This window comes from Patella vulgata, chromosome 6, assembly GCF_932274485.2.
Source record: "Patella vulgata chromosome 6, xgPatVulg1.2, whole genome shotgun sequence".
In the NCBI taxonomy this organism is placed as follows: Eukaryota; Metazoa; Mollusca; class Gastropoda; family Patellidae; genus Patella; species Patella vulgata.
In genome coordinates, this window is record NC_065884.2 from 46,963,069 (window position 1) to 46,981,502 (window position 18,434).

General features: G+C 33.6%; 1 protein-coding gene across 2 annotated transcripts; it reads right to left on the reverse strand.

Moving 5' to 3' along the window:
* Window positions 1-241: 241 nt before the first annotated feature.
* Window positions 242-18,411, reverse strand: LOC126823947 (protein lin-9 homolog). Of its 2 annotated transcripts, none has more exons than XM_050553014.1 (16): window positions 18,350-18,411; window positions 16,284-16,316; window positions 16,106-16,152; window positions 13,853-13,960; window positions 12,922-13,055; window positions 12,329-12,454; window positions 11,098-11,255; window positions 10,622-10,755; window positions 10,098-10,223; window positions 7,555-7,656; window positions 6,701-6,781; window positions 5,429-5,554; window positions 4,623-4,721; window positions 4,145-4,231; window positions 1,987-2,081; window positions 242-647 (listed from the first exon to the last, which is right to left on the reverse strand). In XM_050553014.1, the coding sequence occupies exons 1-16, from the start codon at window positions 18,372-18,374 to the stop codon at window positions 548-550; spliced, it is 1,581 nt and encodes a 526-aa protein (XP_050408971.1). In that variant the 5' UTR covers window positions 18,375-18,411; the 3' UTR covers window positions 242-547. The 2 variants fall into 2 exon arrangements, with proteins under 2 accessions (XP_050408971.1, XP_050408972.1); XM_050553015.2 differs by having other exon boundaries at window positions 18,339-18,373.
* Window positions 18,412-18,434: the final 23 nt, after the last annotated feature.

The window sequence follows — 18,434 nt, forward strand, 5'->3', positions numbered from 1 at the left end:
TGGCATAGGGGTCTTTAGCAATGGGAGGAAACTGGAGGACCCAGAAAACCCCCACGAGGTTTGACAGGCGACCCTACTCCTTGCCACTTGACTGCACCGCTTCAATACCCATAGAATTGGCCAATCAACTTTAGAACTTATCAGTGTTCTATGTCACATGAAAAAATACAATCTGTAAATTGTACCAGGGTAAAATCATTTGATACGACACTAAACAAGCAATGATCTCAAGAACAGAGAATCTCTTTAATTTATATTTTATTAACAGTAAATAGAGATACAGGTATAATATTTACACAGTTTGAAAATAATAATGTACATATATATGTTCAATGACTAAGCAATCATTATTCAGTAAGTTGTTAAATAGTAGTATAATGTAATGTTGTGTTTGATTCACGTCACATTGTTGGAAATACTGCGGTAATAGCACAGCCTGTTATAGAGTATATGTACCGACCAAGCCTACCATTTATTTCAGTCTTTAGCAGCACACATAAAATTTAATACTACAAGAAACCCTGCATTAATCCATATCACTAGTAATTCATTCTGTCAAAGAAGATGTAAAGGCATGAAGATTTCCCATTTGTGTTAATCCACTCTGTATATGGTTAATGTGAATTTCAACATTATTTTGGAATGAACTAAAAAATAAAAAAAGCATAACTTGAAATTATTTCAGATTAGGAAATAATATACATATAAATTTTCTTAAACATCATATACATATTTCAAAAAAAAAAAAATATACATATAAAATTTCTTTTCTCTAATGCTGGGTTGCCACTATCACGACTGGTGCTGCGATTGAAATCGTTGTATTAATCATTTAGTAATCATGGTGATCATATCAGGTCTTATCATATATTGAGGTTATTTGTAGCAATCATGTTTATCCTATCGAAATGTGAGAGAGAGAGAGTGAGAGAAATGGCGTTTAACATCCACACAAACTAGGTCATTTCGGGACTAACACATGGTTCAATTTTATTTCAATAATTCGCTTGTGCGTATGTGTCTTTAGCAGTGGGAGGAAAACGGAGGACCCGGAGAAAACCCACGAGGTTGGACAGGCGACCCTACTGCTTGCCACGTACAACCGGGGAATCGAAACCCCGCCAGTTGACTCAATGACAGACCGTATTATACAGCGCGCGCGTGCTAACCATTCGGCCATCCAACCCCCCTGTATCGAAATGTATTCGAATGTATCTGCACATAGCAGATCGTGGACTCAATAGGGACAATCCAACCGTAACGTATCAAACGAAAGTGGGAACTTAGCATGACATAAATATTTTTTTACAACTTATATTTTGCTATGACAGAAAAGATTTTGATTTTGTTTTAAAACCTGTCACTTATTTCAGGATGTGAATATCATGTCACACAGGGCAAATTGAAAACTATTTTAATTTGAAAATAACCAAAAGCCTTTCCAAGCCACCAAGTCCACAACATTCAAAAGTGATATAATGGTAATTTCTAATTAAAGGTCCATTATACCTCTTTAAAATACAAATGTGACGTCATCCTTTGATTTCAATAACGGTACAGGCAATGTGCCAAGTGTACATTATTTATACTAGTTAAAATTTTGGACTCACGTGACGTATTTCATTCCAAAGCATGTGCGAGTGTGTGCGAGTGTATGCGAGTGTATTTTAAGTTGTTCAATGGTCTCAAGCATGTTGTTTCAATATATTATGCAATGTCTCGCTCACGACCATTAAACCACACTTTTTCACCTCAAAATAAAGTGATTGATTTGATGCATTCTTACAATAATAAAACAAGCTCCATGTCCACATTTTCATTTCAGACTGAGCAAAAGTACTGTTATGGACATAAACTGTTGAAAATAATATCTCAGTATTAGTTTCATCTTGCTTTAAACGCTATATGACTCAATCTTATCAACACTTTTGTTTTTGGAAAAGGAATAGCTGTAATAAATATTTTCAAAAGCTATTAATTACTTACTTGATATTATTAGAATCCATTTCAACTTTTATTTCAGAAAGTGTATCTTGTAATGATTTAAATTCAAAAGAATTAAAATCATTTTGCGTAAATGTCTGAAATACATAAATGTAATTACTATGAGAAATTTTAGTATATAATGTGATTTATTTAATCTGTAGGTTCTGCAATGTCTAGAATATGTACTAAGACCAAATTCTTTCAAGCACTGGCAACTTCAATGGACTATAAATGAAAAGCTTAATTTTAACATTGAAATGAATTTGTTTCCTTATAAATAATATTTCATTAAAAGAAAACGAAAGGGATGAAGAACAGAACTAGAATATGACCTCTCTCCTATTTGCAGTTTTCAAGTGGGTCCAGTTGCTTCACAATTCACATGACGACGTAGTGAAAGTGTGACTTAATTACAGCCGTATTCCTCAACAGGTCTTCTAGTTATATTAAGAGCCATTCCACGAGAAAACCATGCAGAAGGTTCGAAGGTGGGGGTCGGCCGATTAAGTTCATTTTTACAGGGTTTGGTTGACCCATTAAGCCTACTCCCCAACCGTTTCTGAGATACAGCCCGATTTTATTTTTCGGCCGATTTTCAGGTCAAATTTCTACCATTTTTGTAGCACTGCTACAGCCGTTATTGACCAATCGCGAACTAGGTTTCGGTTGGTGATTCTAGTCAGGTTCTCACCCTACCATATTATAATGGTCACCAAGTGTAACCTCTCTTTCCACAGGTGTCATGAAACTACACAAATTAAGTGCCTGCAGATACCTCAATTATACATTTTCTTCAAATTGCAGGGTTTGCGATAAAAATGAAAATCATTTTATATGCAGCTTGACATGTTCTAACAACAGGTCAATTTTCGGTTTCTTAACTCCTCCAAGTTTTGGGATTTAGCCCGTACATTCCGAACATGTCCTATGCTATTTTTCAAATGTCCGGCCAGGAATATGCCCTATCGGACATAAAGATATTTTGTGAAAAATATTCAAAATTAGAAATTTAATATAGTGTACTGAGTGTATAACTGCCACTCATCCCGATTATCGTTAATAATAGGCTGGATTGATTAGACAATTAAGTGATCAGCGTATTTATCGTGTTATGCCATCCATACACCTAATCTTGAACAGAAGTCATTGCTTCTCTTTTGTCGGACTATTTACCAATTCAATACAATAAGAGTGAGTATCAACCTACGTGATTACCTCTGTGGTTTCTCCATAGCTGGACATTTTAATCTCATTGATATCAACCGACAGCATGTAGAAACTAGTCCTTGATTTCACATATCACCCGAATAGTATGTAACACCCCAAATCAATGGACAGTCATTATAAATTTCAAAACCTCTGTCTATTATTAGCTATTAAACCTTTAACTTATTTTCAGTAATGAAACTACATCTTTTAAAACAGCAGATATCAGATATAAATTCCCATCTACAGTGGCAGTTTCCCGTGATCTTGATTATTTTCATAGTGTTGCAAGTTAGCTGACAACGATTTCATTTCTTTTAGAACTGGTCAAGCTACAAATAAATTGATTTTGATTTTTATCGCAAACCCTGCTCCAGTGGAGTTATCGCAATTTGAAGATAGGGTACATTTCAGGTATCACAGACAGCTACAGAAAAGGAACTTGAAACGGGTGTCCATGATAATGTGATAGGGTAAGAGCCCGACCATCATAGACAACCAAAAAAGCAAAAATTTGGCCTGAAAATGGCAAAAATCAGCCGAAAAACGCAATCGGCCTGTATCTTGGAAACGGTTGATTTCTGAAATCGATGATTTTGGCTGGGGAGTAGGCTCGACCAAACCCTGTGAATATGAACTCAATCGGTCAACCCTCACCTTCGAACATCTGCCTGATATTGCATGGTTTTCTCATGGAATGACACTTTTAAGACATTTTTCATTTGTTAGTATCTGACTTCCATACTGCTCACAATCACAAATTTTTCATGATTTTCACTTTATTAAATTTTAAAATGGAGGCTGTTGTATCTCATTGCTTTGCTTTGTTGTATTTAATTGGTTATGGTATAGTTTGTAGATGAATGGCAGCAACTCCAGGTATGTGTTTATCTCAAGAAATAATCACGGATTTCCAACATTTGTCAAGACATAGTAAATTAGGGTAACTTACCCTAATCTGGAGCATAAGGGATGTAAGATTAGAAACCAGTCCTAATACCCTTTCATTCTTAGAGGTCTTCTTGTTTGAGAACATACCCTAAAACCATCAATCATCACAAAATTAATACTGAAATATATGAACTTGGCAGGAAAATATGTAGCAAGAAACAGAATTTTGTTTATTTCAATGCCTTCCAAGTTCTTAAGCTGAAACTACATAGTTAAATTATTCACAATTGGCGAACTGATATGTAACTACAGGTATGGGTTCATTACCCCAATCTTAGGGTTTTCATTTATCTCAAAGACATATTTTGGTGCTACATTCATTTTTCATTGTCTTATCCTGCCAGTTCTCAATCACAGAGATTTCACCAAACATGCTAACCTCTCCTATAAATTTCAAGCTAGGTCTTTGTGAACAGACGGAAATCTTGCTTCAGGAAAATATTTTATATGTTGCTGAAATAATTTTAATAATTGCTTACCCTGCATATTTTCGTGACCAAATCTTGAGCCTCCTCATCGCATTTTCTCTTGATTTCTGATGGTTGATCTATTGGCACTAAACCATGAGGTGGACCAAGCTGAAATTGATGGTAAATTTTAAAGATTTGAAATTAAAGTCTACTAATTTTGTATTCTGTTTTTATTGTTTTAGTTTAAATCAATTCTGTAATTCAGAATAAATTCTTTGTGTATAATTGGAAAAAATCGTTAATTCTCTTTCCTGTTAACATGGATGTCAAGACAATATATTTTCATGGAACAAATAATGGATTACTTATGACACTCTTAAAACCTAGTGATGACATCAAATTTATCAACGGTGTCTATGTTGTGATATCAACGTCTGCTCAAACTTCGGCCTAGAGTAAATAAAGTGGTTAATGTTGAATACAAGTTTCTATTATGCAAAAGAATACACCCAGTAAACACAAAATATGGACATATTGAAATGAGCTTACATTTAAACCAGAACATTTTAGCATACTTTTTATTTAAAAGTTTTTCTTGAGTCCATCCAGTCAATTATATTGATTACTGTAGTAACTCAAGTCCATCCTGTCAATTATAATGATTAATGTCTAACATAAGTCCAATCTGTCAATTATAATGATTAATGTCTAACTTAAGTCTATCCTGTCAATTATAATGATTAATGTCTTACCTAATAAATCTAACTTTAGTCAAAGAAATCTGATATATAAGTCAAATTAGGCTTTAGAGGAGTTCAGCAGATGATTAGTTAGCAACCTGTTATAAAGCAGGTTCAATTTTAAAATTTACTTACCTCTTGACAGAAGTCTTGCACACCCATTAAATATTCATTTAAATCTTTATTCAATTTATCTAATTCTAAAACTATATTTGCATATTTCCGCTGAAAGTCAACTGTAATGGGCTGCTGATATGATTTCTGTAAAATAAAACCAAATTGACTGACAAGAGTCATATTTACTATTTTCAGATTAAAAACCAAAGTGAATATCATTACAATAATTATGACAAAAGACAGGTTGTCAGGTTACGAAGCTTGGCAGTTAATTGTCCAACCAGTCCATCATTGTTGTCACATTATTATTCTTTTATTGGTGATGGGAAAACAAACACGACATAGGTCATAATTGGAATATATCACTGTTACACCGTAATATAGGTTGAGTCCGAATTTCGTGAAAATAGGACCAAAACTGTCGGGACAAAATGGACACCCCTCGTAAGTAAATAGTGTAAAAATATGGTATATCAAGGTTGTGGACCCTCTAGATGAAACTTGAAATGCATGTTTATAACCCAAAGATCTTGGTTCCTTTCAATATTAACACATATCGGATCAAGGTTGTGGACAATTTTGATCCGATTCCAATGAAACTGTAAATTTGTGTTTATATCACAAAGATCTTGGTTCCTTTCAATAAATCGCGCATATCCGAACGTAACTTCCTGGATTATGGCCCCAGATTGTTCGAAAATCTGCATTTTTAGCTTGGGAACCTGCTAAAAGTCACAATTTGTATTCAATTTTAAAAAACGTTTAAATATATCATCGTTACACATCAATGGAGGTTGATTTTGAATTTCGTAAAAATCTGACCCAAACTGCCAGACAAAATGGCTGCTTCTTGTAAGCAAATATTTAAAAGTATGTAATACCAAGGTTGTGGACACTCTAAAAGTCATAATTTTTATCCGATTTTGATGAAACTTGAAATGTATGATTATAATAGAAAGATCTTGGTTCCTTTCGATATTTGTGCATTTTGTAAAAATCAGACCGAAACTGACCGACAAAATGGCCCCTGACAGACGGACGGACAGTGGCGACGGTTTAATACGTTCACATGAAAATGTGGGCGTATAAAAACAGTGATCAGATGGTAACACTAGCTGTTTGAAAACCAATTGGCTTCTTCGTCTAATGAACATCAAAACAGTATAGAAATATCACTTCATTCAGAAATTAACACTAGCCGCTTGAGCTTCCACAAACATTTTCAAATTGATTATGGGTCATAACTCTGACAGTAATTATTTGAAATGTTATATTATAAAATAAACTTACCAATTTCTCTGCTTGTGTATTCATTTCTTTTAATTGTTGTATCCAATCTTTCTTTATTGTTAATATCTTCGATAATCTTGTCTAAAAATAATTTTAAAACAAACTTTATTATGGATAACAACAGTTTATTTTTAGTTAAAAACTATAATAATCTGACTATTGTCAAGTATAAATAAACAAACTGGGGTTTGTCAGGCCCTCTATTATGCCCACTAGCAGTAAAGGCTACATCATGAGACAAATTAAGATCCAACAATTTTGAAATTCTATTTACTCTTGATGTAAAAGCTCATATAGCTGAATAGTTTGCTATTAGATGGCTTTCATTATAAGGCAATGAAATGAAATGAAATGGGGTTTAATGTCCTACTGTTCTGCTCCTAAACTGGGCTAATGAAGACGGGCATACGCCATACAGTGTGCTATGAGGGAAATTTGCCCAGGCAGCAGTGCTACGGCCTACTCTTATATCGAATTCCAACTGCCAAGGGATCTTTTACGTGCACGCCAATATGTACACGGGACATCGGTTTTTCATCCCATCCAAACGACTGACAGCTGTCCTTGTCAGGCCCTTCATCCTGCATCACTGACAAGGGGAAACCACGCGGGAAAATCTGGATGAACTTTCTCGGCCAATGCAGGGATCGATCCAGACTAGCGAGCCAGCGTCTTACCCACTTAGCCACGTGATCCCCCATTATAAGGCAAAAATGTCACTATCGTTAAACTGATGTACATTTCGTCATTCTACATCTGATTGTATAAGATTACCTAATTTTGCCCCTTAAGGTATCCTCTTGTGTTATAATGGGACTATATTTAACCTGATCATATTGTTAAAACATACTTACAACAAGAACTAAAAATTTAATAGGAAAACCACCATATGTTCCTCCTTCTAAACTCAATAACCTTCCTTTAAATGGAGAACCACTCAATAAGGGATCATTATCCTGTAGGAATAAAAAAAATTTGAATGACAAGTGAAATAATAACAAATTTCGGTAATTTCAGTAAAAACTTTCAAGATTGTTTAGAATGTAAAATTAGACTTGATATCTTACATCTGGGCCCGATTCCTAGAAAATTCTTAAGCACGTTCTTGTGCTTAGATTTAAGTAGACTTTGCATTTAAGTAAACTTACCTTATTTTGTGTTCCCAGAAAATTCTTAAGAACGTTCTTGTGCTTAGATTTTAAGTAGACTTCATTGTAAGCACAAGAACGTTATTATGCGTTCCTAGAAAAAACTTAAGTACAACTTCGTTTTAAACATAGTCAATCTAAGCACAAGTCCCAAGCAAACCTTACGTCTGTTTCTGCTTCAAAAAGATGGCTGACCGTAGAGTTATTCGACGGCATTTCCGACACCTTTTGATACCAAAGAGACAATTACAAGACAGAGAAAATCCTTCTCCAGAAGAAATTTCAAATTAAGAATGCTATAGAAAATTTCGCTTCTAGGCCTACCCTGAAACCATTTTATTTATTTGCCAATTAGTAAAATATAGGCTACAAACACACAGGCGCTCTCACAATTATTCAGTTAGTTTGTATGTTTCTGCGGTTTTTTTATCTTGTGGCACATTTTATATGTGAATAGGGGACATGTCAAATGCATCGAAATGAACCATATATATATATGACGTCAATGAAGCAGACGACAAATTTAAGACGTAATTCGCATACCAAAGTTGTTTTTATGACGTTAAAGAGCATTGTAGTCTCAGTTTATGGTAAACTTTACCAGTCACAATGTGCTTAGACTTATATTTGACTTGTGCTTTCGGAAGAATGGTCTTGAGAATTTTCTAGGGACGGTATTTTTATAAGTTTCTTACGTAAGAAAAAGTGAAGCATGACTTTGCGCTTACTTTAAGAATTTTCTAGGAACCTGGCCCTGGAAAACCACCAAGTACAATGTCCAGAATCAAAGAAAACATATAAAATTTTCAATAAAACACTTCTCTATCTTTAAAGGGCATTTAGTGAAAGCAATATAAAATAACAGACAGCTTTATCGATAAAATTCACTGGGTTTATTAACGTTTTAAAGTTTGATAATGAGAGTACCCTCATTGAAACGTTGCAGTTAAAGTAGCGAAGTCTCTAATGCAATATTATCGAAGGTCTTCGACGTTGAAAACATGAATTATTTGTCAATTTAAATCAACATTGATGTTGAGATCTTACCGGGAAAAGATGTGCTTCTGATATCCAATATTTAAGACAAAATAAACATTTTAACATTGGTACACGAATAGTGTACCATAATGAGTTTCGGCACCATTTGTAGACATATTCCACAAGTTATATCAAACGGTGATGCCATATTCTTATCTGCCTGCAGAGCATGTGCAATAAATACTATTGATGTAGACTGGAATAACCAGACGCTAGAGATTGCCATTTGATTGAGACTCCTGGCGTATTTCGGCAAACATAAATGATTAGAAATTATAGTAAAACAGAAATGACTGAAATGTAAATCAGTTTATATACATTCATATTACATTATTATAGGTGTTTCGACCTATTTGTGTCAATTTCTAGGTCCTGAATATTAGCGATGTAGCTCCTTTAATAATTGATAATGGTGAGAGTACCCTCATTGAAACATTGCAGTTAAAGTACAATATTGGTGTCAGTCATTATTACATATGTGACAGAACTGGTTAAACAAATTCCAAATATAATTTTAACACAGAGATCATTGCTATGACAGTCAATTCTTTTTTTGAATTGTCAGATATCCTCTCAGAGTCTCATTTAACACCTTTTCGTCTTCAACAGAATAATCAATGAGCAGAAATTCGCCCTTGTATTTGGTATCGCTTGTTACTTAAGTCAGTTATATAGAAGGATAACTTGTGTTTGTCATTTTTGTCGTCACTTCCATTTTTTTTTTTCAAATGTTGGTTACCCATCTATCATAGCAAATGATCTCTGTGTTAAAATTATATATATTTTTAACCAGTTCTATCACATAAGTAATAATGACACCAATATTGTCCTTTAATAAACCTAGCAAATATTATCCATAATTCTCATCTCAAAGATGTTTATATAACAAGATTAAATAAAGGCATATGCAGCACTCTTAATTCAGCCAAATCGATACCCTGGCAATTTTGAAAGTGATGATTTTAAAGCTTTATTATTATATTCACTTTTCATCTATAAGGTTTTTTTTTTCACTATGTTTCTATGTCTGATTAAATCATATTCAATTTAATATTTCATCAGGAAAGGAAGGAATGGATGTCAACAATTAATTGACACCCCTGACAAGTGAGAACTGTGTGTGCTTCAAGCATCTCAAAGATCCCTTTCAATCAAACCCAATCCACAATCGCAGCACCCTTTTTTAATTAGATAGCCCTAAAATTACTTACAAGTTGTGGATTTGGTGAGCCAAGGTTAGGTATAAATTTAGGTGGTGAGAATAAACCATGTCCGTGTCTAGGTCGTTGTTTATGTTGAAAAGCTGACAGAGGTATCGTTTCAGGAGCATCATTACTCTGAAATAAATAAAAACATCTTGAATTTATAATGATGATTTTAAAAGAAATTGAGGGGTCGAGGACAATTAGATTTATGTTGTCTTGATATGCCTCTCTTAAAACCAAAGTTCCTGTTCAAATTTGTCATAAAGTAATATAGGAGTATTACCTTCCATCCACCTTTTCCTATTACTAACTTTTTATGTTTGGCGCCTGACTGGTTAATCATGCCAGGACATCGGTATGTAGTAGACAAGATTACAGAGAGATAACAGTACTGAAGCTCACTAAAGATGCACGGTCATGGGCATTGGGAAAAAACTTGTGTGAATGTATTTATTTAAGCTTTGATGGGAGTGCATTTTGATGACATGATGTAGATATCCTATCAATATGTTTGAACACAAATAACTCACCAAAACTTCATAATCTGGTATAGAATGTGTTCCTAGTCCTGGTCTATCAAATATAACTCTATAAGTATTGTCAACTGTGTCCAAAGCTTCTATCGTTCCAGTAAATAAACCATCTTGGGGATGTCTTAGACGAGCTGAAAGAGAAATTAAACAAACTAATTGAAAAAGAAATTCTACAATAACACTGAGATATAGTTAAACACAGCCGATAATAACATACACTATTATAATACAATGTTGAAATATATCTTGTTCCTTTCGTCTCCCTTCTTGTAAATTTATTTTCAGGCCAAGATCTGAACAGCACATGTCCCACCCCAATTTTTTTGCCCAGCCTAATGACTAGACCCACTTCCCTTGTTAACCTCAGCATTATAACCATCAAGCAGGTACACCAGAATTCAATCCTGTGACTTTTTGTAACTGTGTTAAAATGTGGGAAGAACTAAACAACAAAATGGTTGGAAGGATAATACCTGTTACTTTTGTGCCAATGACTAAATGTAGAGGTATTTCATCAGGAAGATCTTTTAAACTATTACATTCCGATAATTTTCTCTGTTGTAATAATCTCATCTTATCTCGTCTTTCATCTAATACTGATCGCTCTTCTAGAAAAAATGCTGGAGAGCATCTATATGTTTCAAAAAGTAAATTAATTTTGATTGAATCAAATATCAAGTGAAAAAAATATTACATATTAAAATGAGATGACAATTTCTTAAAGGAACAATACTGTTCTTTTATTGATTTATAAAAAAAACAAGCAGTTGACATCCAAGATACGCCTACATTTTGCAAGAGATGGAGAGAGAACAAGCTAAAAAACAAAAATCGATTTTTTGTACAATCAGAGACCATAATCCAGGAAGTCTGAAATGCAGGAATAAACATATATTTTAAGTTTCATCAAAATTGGGACAAAAATTATGACCTCAGGGTCCATAATCCATGTTATTTAATCCGATACATGCCAATATCGAAAGGAACCAAGATCTTTTGGAGATAAACCTATATTTCAAGTTTGGTCAAAATCAGATAAGAATTGTGACCTGTAGAGTGTCCACAAACAAATTGTGGACGGACAGGGGCAACGACAATATACGTCCACATGAAAATGTAGGCATATAAAAACAACCATGCTCAATCTTTGCTTGAGAGGTGAAATATAATAATATGTACAATCTTACAAACCTTCACGTTTCTAAATACAACATTTGAAACTATTAAATCTTAAAATGATTAGTTACCAAAATAATGTATGTTTACATTAAGTGATGTTATAGAGAGATAAACTCTGGACATTATTCCAGAATATTCCAGAATATTGGAAGTGTGGGTTCTTAAGGTGTTTGAATTTTTAAGTCTGTTAATATACATATTTAACTGAACTTGTTCAGCATGTGATAATAATAATGACGGAGTAAATCAACACAAAGTAATATGATCTTTAGATGGCTATAACTTTCATATCGTCTGAAAGACTATATATATTGCATCTTTTATAATCACCTGCATTTTTTTTTTATAATAAATATTACTATTAACCACAAATTTGTAAATATTTCCTAGCTAAGCTTAAACCAATATTTGAAAATTCATTACAAATCAATAACGTATGGTATGTGCCGTCCTTGGGCAAAGTAACTCAATTTTGTTGCCTTTAAGAGCAATACTAAAACATTTCATATCATTAAATAACCTTACCTTCTTGGTTTGCCCATTAAACGTCTAATTTTGTTCCATTGAATACGATTTAGTTTCTTTGTTTTTAATTCTGGAAATGATTCTCGTAAACAGATACAAAAATCATTTTCTCCAAGGAAAAGTGGCCTAGAAAAAGAAAGACAACTTTTAGCATCAATGAAAGTACAGTCACAAAAGAGAAACCATGAATTTCATAAAATCTTTGTCTTTTTGAGAGGGGGAGAGAGAGAAATAAGGTTTAATGTTCACTCAACATAAACTATGTTACTTTGGGACTAATAGGTACATCTTTAGTTCAGTAATTTAATTGCATGTCAGACAGCCATAGAAATCCCATATGATTAGGCAAGCCTATTACTCGTCATCTATAAGAATGGAATCAAAACCATGTCACATGACATTATGATCTAAAGTGCATGCAACAGACCACTCAACCACCCAAATCCCTTGTGTTCATGGAAAATCTAGAAAATTTAAAGTGCACTTTAAAGACACCTCGCAAAAAAAAAAGCCAGTCTGGACAACCCTTAACATGTATAGTAGTGGCAGTAAAAAAAAACCCATACATATTTTATATATAAACTGATACTTACGCGTCAATATTAGAATAAAACCACTCATAGCACACCCATTTATGTGCTTTAGGTAGCTTGAGTAGATTTCTTAATCGAACACCTATAGACTGGGCTAAACGTTTATCTGTAGCTGATAATACTGCACTGCGAGTCTAAAAATATGAGATATAAAAAAGGGCATCTAGTGAAAGCAAGTAGTTTGTATGACTTTATTCCATACCTTATTATAATTTACGTTTCTGTTCTTATATATATCATACCTTTTGAAACATAGATAAAAGTGGGGGTGGGGGAACAGCAAAATTACTTTAAAAGAATAGCAGATTCTGGACAGGCAGGTAGATCTGTATTGCAACTGGATGAAAAGCTGATGCAGGCAAAGAGAGTAGAAAAGAATAGATACAGAGATATGTACACACTTAAGTATGTGCATATTAAACATACATTATGCAAGAGCTAAATCTGCTCATTGCAGATCTTTCTTTAGGCCTGAAATGTTATCTAAATTATTAATTAGACATTAATTAACTTATCCAGACCATAATCAACTCTCGATGTCAACGCTAGCCTGCGATGTTTACTGGATTAGAATATCATTTGCTGCTCTACTATCATTCTTGCTTTAATCATGAAATGGATAATCGAGACTATGTTTTTTATTGTCCGGTCTTTGGTAATGACGATCGAGGCTAGGCCGAAAATTTTCAGCAAATTCCCTTTACATTATCTAGGTTTTAACTATTATATTGTGAACTGCCAGCTCTTTATCTAATCTCCCACAATGTATCTTCCACACTTCTTAATAAATGTTTCTGTTGTCTTTATAAATGAATCAGTCAAAAAATTAATATTCATTTTGAAAATGAAGAATGTACATAAATTCAACTTATTGTAAAGATTTTGTTGAAATTAAACCCAACTACCTCGGACAAACTTTATATTAGCTCACCCCTGATGATGCAACTTTAGCCTGTTTTTTGGGTGATCTAGCTGGAGAATAGGTTGTTTCTTCATCATCATTGTGATACCGCTGATTCTTACGTCGTATTCTTGGAGGCTGAAAAATAAATAATTTGTAAAGTCAAACAAATGTGGGCTAAAATGTGAGCCAGTTATATACTTTTATTTTGTCAATAAGAATTTGTAGCAGGGTATATAAGAAAAAAAAATTGATTAGCAATTATTGGATGTTTAAAAAAAAAGTGCTAATCAATCTGAAAATTGATTAGAAGTTCCACTTGATTGAATATCAAAAAAGTAAATTTTCCGATGGCCATAATTTCTACCAGTATACAGCTAATGTTTATGTGTGTATTGGGGTGGGGGTGGGGGGCTTTCATTCCCTTTAATAGACTTCAACAATGAATAGTTTTATGTTATGTAGCATATCGTGTTCTGAATACAAAAAAAAATAGGTGCACCTTGCTATTTTTCATATTCAATTCCCGGACAGTATTCAAATATACGTAGGCTACTTGCTTCAAATTTACGCCAGTAATATTCCTCCAAAATTATGTGTCTTTATTTGCACGGCAGAAGATGATAGCAAAATATCTGTGATAAGAAAAGTTTGTGATGTCGAAACATTGTTTGTCTATATTTTAAAATTATATTGTAGCATCGACCCCCGTATGCAATGCATGAATTGTTGTTTTTTGCCCACATGACTTTTTTCCTGCCAAAATGAACCAAGTGCCATTTTAGATGCAAAGTAGTTTGTTAAACGGAGAAAAATAAAACTGGTGTGTATTAGCTAATAACAGTGCACGTTTTGGATGGATAGCATACAGAATATTTGGTTGTTCAGTGAATGGAAAATTATTGAAATATTGTGTGATGGCAAATGGGATGCCAGATGGGAACATGTGGTCAATTCTTACTACGGGAAATGGTTACAGACAAAATCTATTGTTTTGTGAATAATTATCGAGCTTGTATATATTTACAGGATTATCAAAATTAACGTTCGTACTAATTACTTAGATCGTGAAATGAATGACTGTTAAAAGGTTAACTTACAATTAATTTATTGACTAATCTTTGACTATGTACTTTTAATCTCTTCGACCGACATCAAGGGGATTAAAATGTCTGTACGCAGTGGAACGGTAAATCACGTTTATTAAACATTTGGGACAAGAAACTTAAATTTGATAAATTTCTGCAAATCAAATTAATATTTGATTCGCACTTAGGTTGTTTTTGTTTAACAAATTGTGATGCAATACCATTTATCATATTCCCTGACGCCTGGGTGACGGACTGACGGACGGGGGCGACAACAATATACGGCCATGTGGTTGTATAAAAAATGTTTGAACTACTGATCCGACCTTTTGATTGTTCCCGTGTAATTTTCTAGACTAGAGATGTGTTGCTCTAAACTTCTGCATCCCCCTCCCTCCATAATTAATATTAATAATTCACTACTATTCGTACATTAACTTTACAAATAGAACATCCCACAAGCTTGCCTTCCACCTTCCGTTCCCACTTCCATACATTTTAAAGTCCTTTGCTGTTGACGTGTCAGTCCATAACCTTAGCCATGGTGCGAAAGAACTGGAAACGATTATGTACCCCCATAGATATGGTACCATAGAGAAACTGTATGTTACGTACACAGTGACAGGCAATCTCGTTCAATCTCATGTGAATCTATGATACTGTTAATGTTTACATCGCAGACATCCGGTTAGCAGATTTAAAGTAATTGATAGATATTTTGGAGTGAACGAGTTACAAATTTGTCATGAAAAAATTAATGATTTTTTTTTTTATATTACACTTTTGAAGCAAGGAGCTTGAATTAAAGCAGAACAATATCGTAACAAGAGTGTTATCAAAAATCGGAACCGACTGCAAAAAATCAGAACCAGACCGGACAAAAAGTGGAATACATCATGTTTGTTTACACCAAAAATCCTGAAAGATATAGCGTACATTGTGCACATAATCATGTTGCCATTTATTTTAGTTCTTCAATTTATTATTGCCACCCAAGGCAAACTTAACATATAAAATCTAAACAAAGTAAATATGGTCCTTTCATTTATAATGTGACTATTTAAGCAGGCTATAAATCGTAGCAACATTGGCATGCTTGAAGTCCAGGCGAAAAAACTCTACAGTTGGCAAGTTTGGTTCGATTCAATATATTTTCATTGTACTGTACAATCAGTAATAACAGATTTTTACTTACATTTCCTCTTCTGTTAGGTGATACAAAACCAGTGCTACTGCTACTACCTTAAAATAATCAGATACATAGTAAGTTATTTTCTCAAACAGACATCTTTTCACCACAGCGTAATATAATAAATTTTAGTCTTCAAAGGAATTATCAGTGACCTGAAAATTGATAGTGAAATTTGTATTACCTTCCTTTATGCTCATAAGAGCCTTCGCAGAACCTGAAAGATAAAAAAATATTTGACATAAGATTAAGATCTAAGTTTTATACATAGCAAAATATCAACAGGACCATTTGTCCAATAAAAAAAACAATTATTACCAGACAATACCTCATTATTATCAAAAACTGTCAGTCTAGAAGTATATCAGGCCCAATGCTGAATGCATGTTGTTATTGTATTGAATTTGTCAGTAAATTCATACTGACTCGAAGAAACCTAAGCCAATTCAGAAGTTCCAGAAACAAAAGAATCTCTGCCTATGGCCTGGGTTTTGATCTTTTTTATTCAAGTTTCTATCATAACAAGTGATAACTATATTTAGTAACTGTTTTACTTCCAATTATCTTATTCCCATGTCAGAAATCCTTGGTGTAGGTTTTTCAGTTTCTGTTAGTACTAACTAAGGGATTTACGTAACTTTCCAATTTTGTTTCACTGGCTAACCTAAATTTCATTTCGTCATAGTTACGTAAATTTGTGCGTTACCCTATATTTAGATATCAATGGCTTGTGCCAAGCCGTTTAGCAGAAGGGGACATATTTTTTAACAGCATGTTAAACAAGGTCTTATTTTCTCACTAAAATGTTCCTTTACATTGTTCAAGCGTTCACACAGACTGACACATGACCGTTTAGCAGTAAAAAGTTGCCCAGTAAAATTGACTGGGGGTCAATATTTTTTGGAATTTTCGTTTACTGTAAAATTCCATTCCTCAGTTTGGATTATTGGCTGAGCGTTAGTTTGAAAATGGCGGCCCAATTCAAATGAAACTTGTTTATGTTTTTGTATCGTACAATTCTACATGAAAATAGAGTTGGATTTTCATAAATTTGTGTTGGATGTGGCAAGAAATGGTTCCTTTTAGCGACCAAAGAAGAATCGCGGTGAAAAATAGATGGTAAGGATTCCAAAATTGCCTTAGAACCGAGATAGGGGAAAAGCCTTATTTTCATACTAGTTGTCATTAGGAGCTGACAGTAACGTAGTAGAGAGCAGAGCCGATACAATTTACGTTACTAAAGTAACTACAAGTACGGTGACATCAACCATTTCCAGGCCTAACTGGACATGGAATGCACCAGCGATATTCATAAATATTGTTATAACTTTCAGATGAGTCACTGTCAGATTGAATGATAGTGATATCGTGTAATTTGTTACAATCTTATGTCTAGTTATACATTCAATAGGTATGAGACAATCCCGACTATCATGAGGAAATCTGATGTTCACAAAATAGTTTTTGAACGCTCGGAATGCATCGAAGGTTCACAGTTTGGGGCGTCATGGCCGATGAAATTGACCCGATTAAACCGTTATTTGAAAATAAATGGCATATATTCTAATTCTAGTCAACTTTTATTTTACTTTTTTTATGTCTTAAGGTTATTCTATTTGACCAATGGTACTGGATTTTGGACAGGTATATTACAAGTGAAGTAATATGACCAAAATATGGACAGGTCACAAATTATTCTATAAATAAACTTTATGCAACAGGAAAAATTATGTTGAATTTCAGAGACTGAGACTAAAATTGCTATAACTTTTTGGTTATTTTGGTGTCATTTTTTTTCTTTTCCACGATACACCGACTGCAATGATAAAAAAACACCATTCATTCCAATACTAATAATAATACACTTAATTTTATTTGTTTCGATCATCTTTTTTGCCAATGTTCCATTTTATGTCTTAAAGAAAATCGAATAGATTTGCAGGTTAGTCAATTTTTAGGTCATATGCCGATTCGGAACCGTTGTAGCCTAGAAATTAAGAATTATTTGCTACTACCGGTAATTACTAAGTAAAAACAGTAACTACGGTGGTACCGGTACTAAAAATTAAAATTACTAAATTGTTCTCGAACCACGTTGTTCGCTTGCATTTTGATTAATTTCTTTTTAACTTAGCGAACGAACGCTCACACAATATTGTTATAACGGAATTTCATTCTAATCTATGTATTTTTATAATCTTCAAATTATTAATAAGAACCACATTTCCTAAAAATATACATTTTCATTACTTTCTAAAGACTCTTCAGCCGCCATTGTGCTGCCGCCTCTTTTTCAAACCATAACCACTTCGTAACCAATGCAATCGATTGAGCA

What these genes read in the sequence shown, in the direction of transcription:
- LOC126823947 (XM_050553014.1), bottom strand. Translation starts at nt 18,374, where the DNA reads ATGGCGGCTGAAGAGTCTTTAGAAA. An exon ending in GGCTGAAGAGTCTTTAGAAA is followed by an intron (nt 16,317 to 18,349) that starts GTAATGAAAATG and finishes TTTATCTTTCAG; the next exon opens with GTTCTGCGAAGGCTCTTATG. An exon ending in CCCTTATGCTCCAGATTAGG is followed by an intron (nt 2,082 to 4,144) that starts GTAAGTTACCCT and finishes TATGTATTTCAG; the next exon opens with ACATTTACGCAAAATGATTT.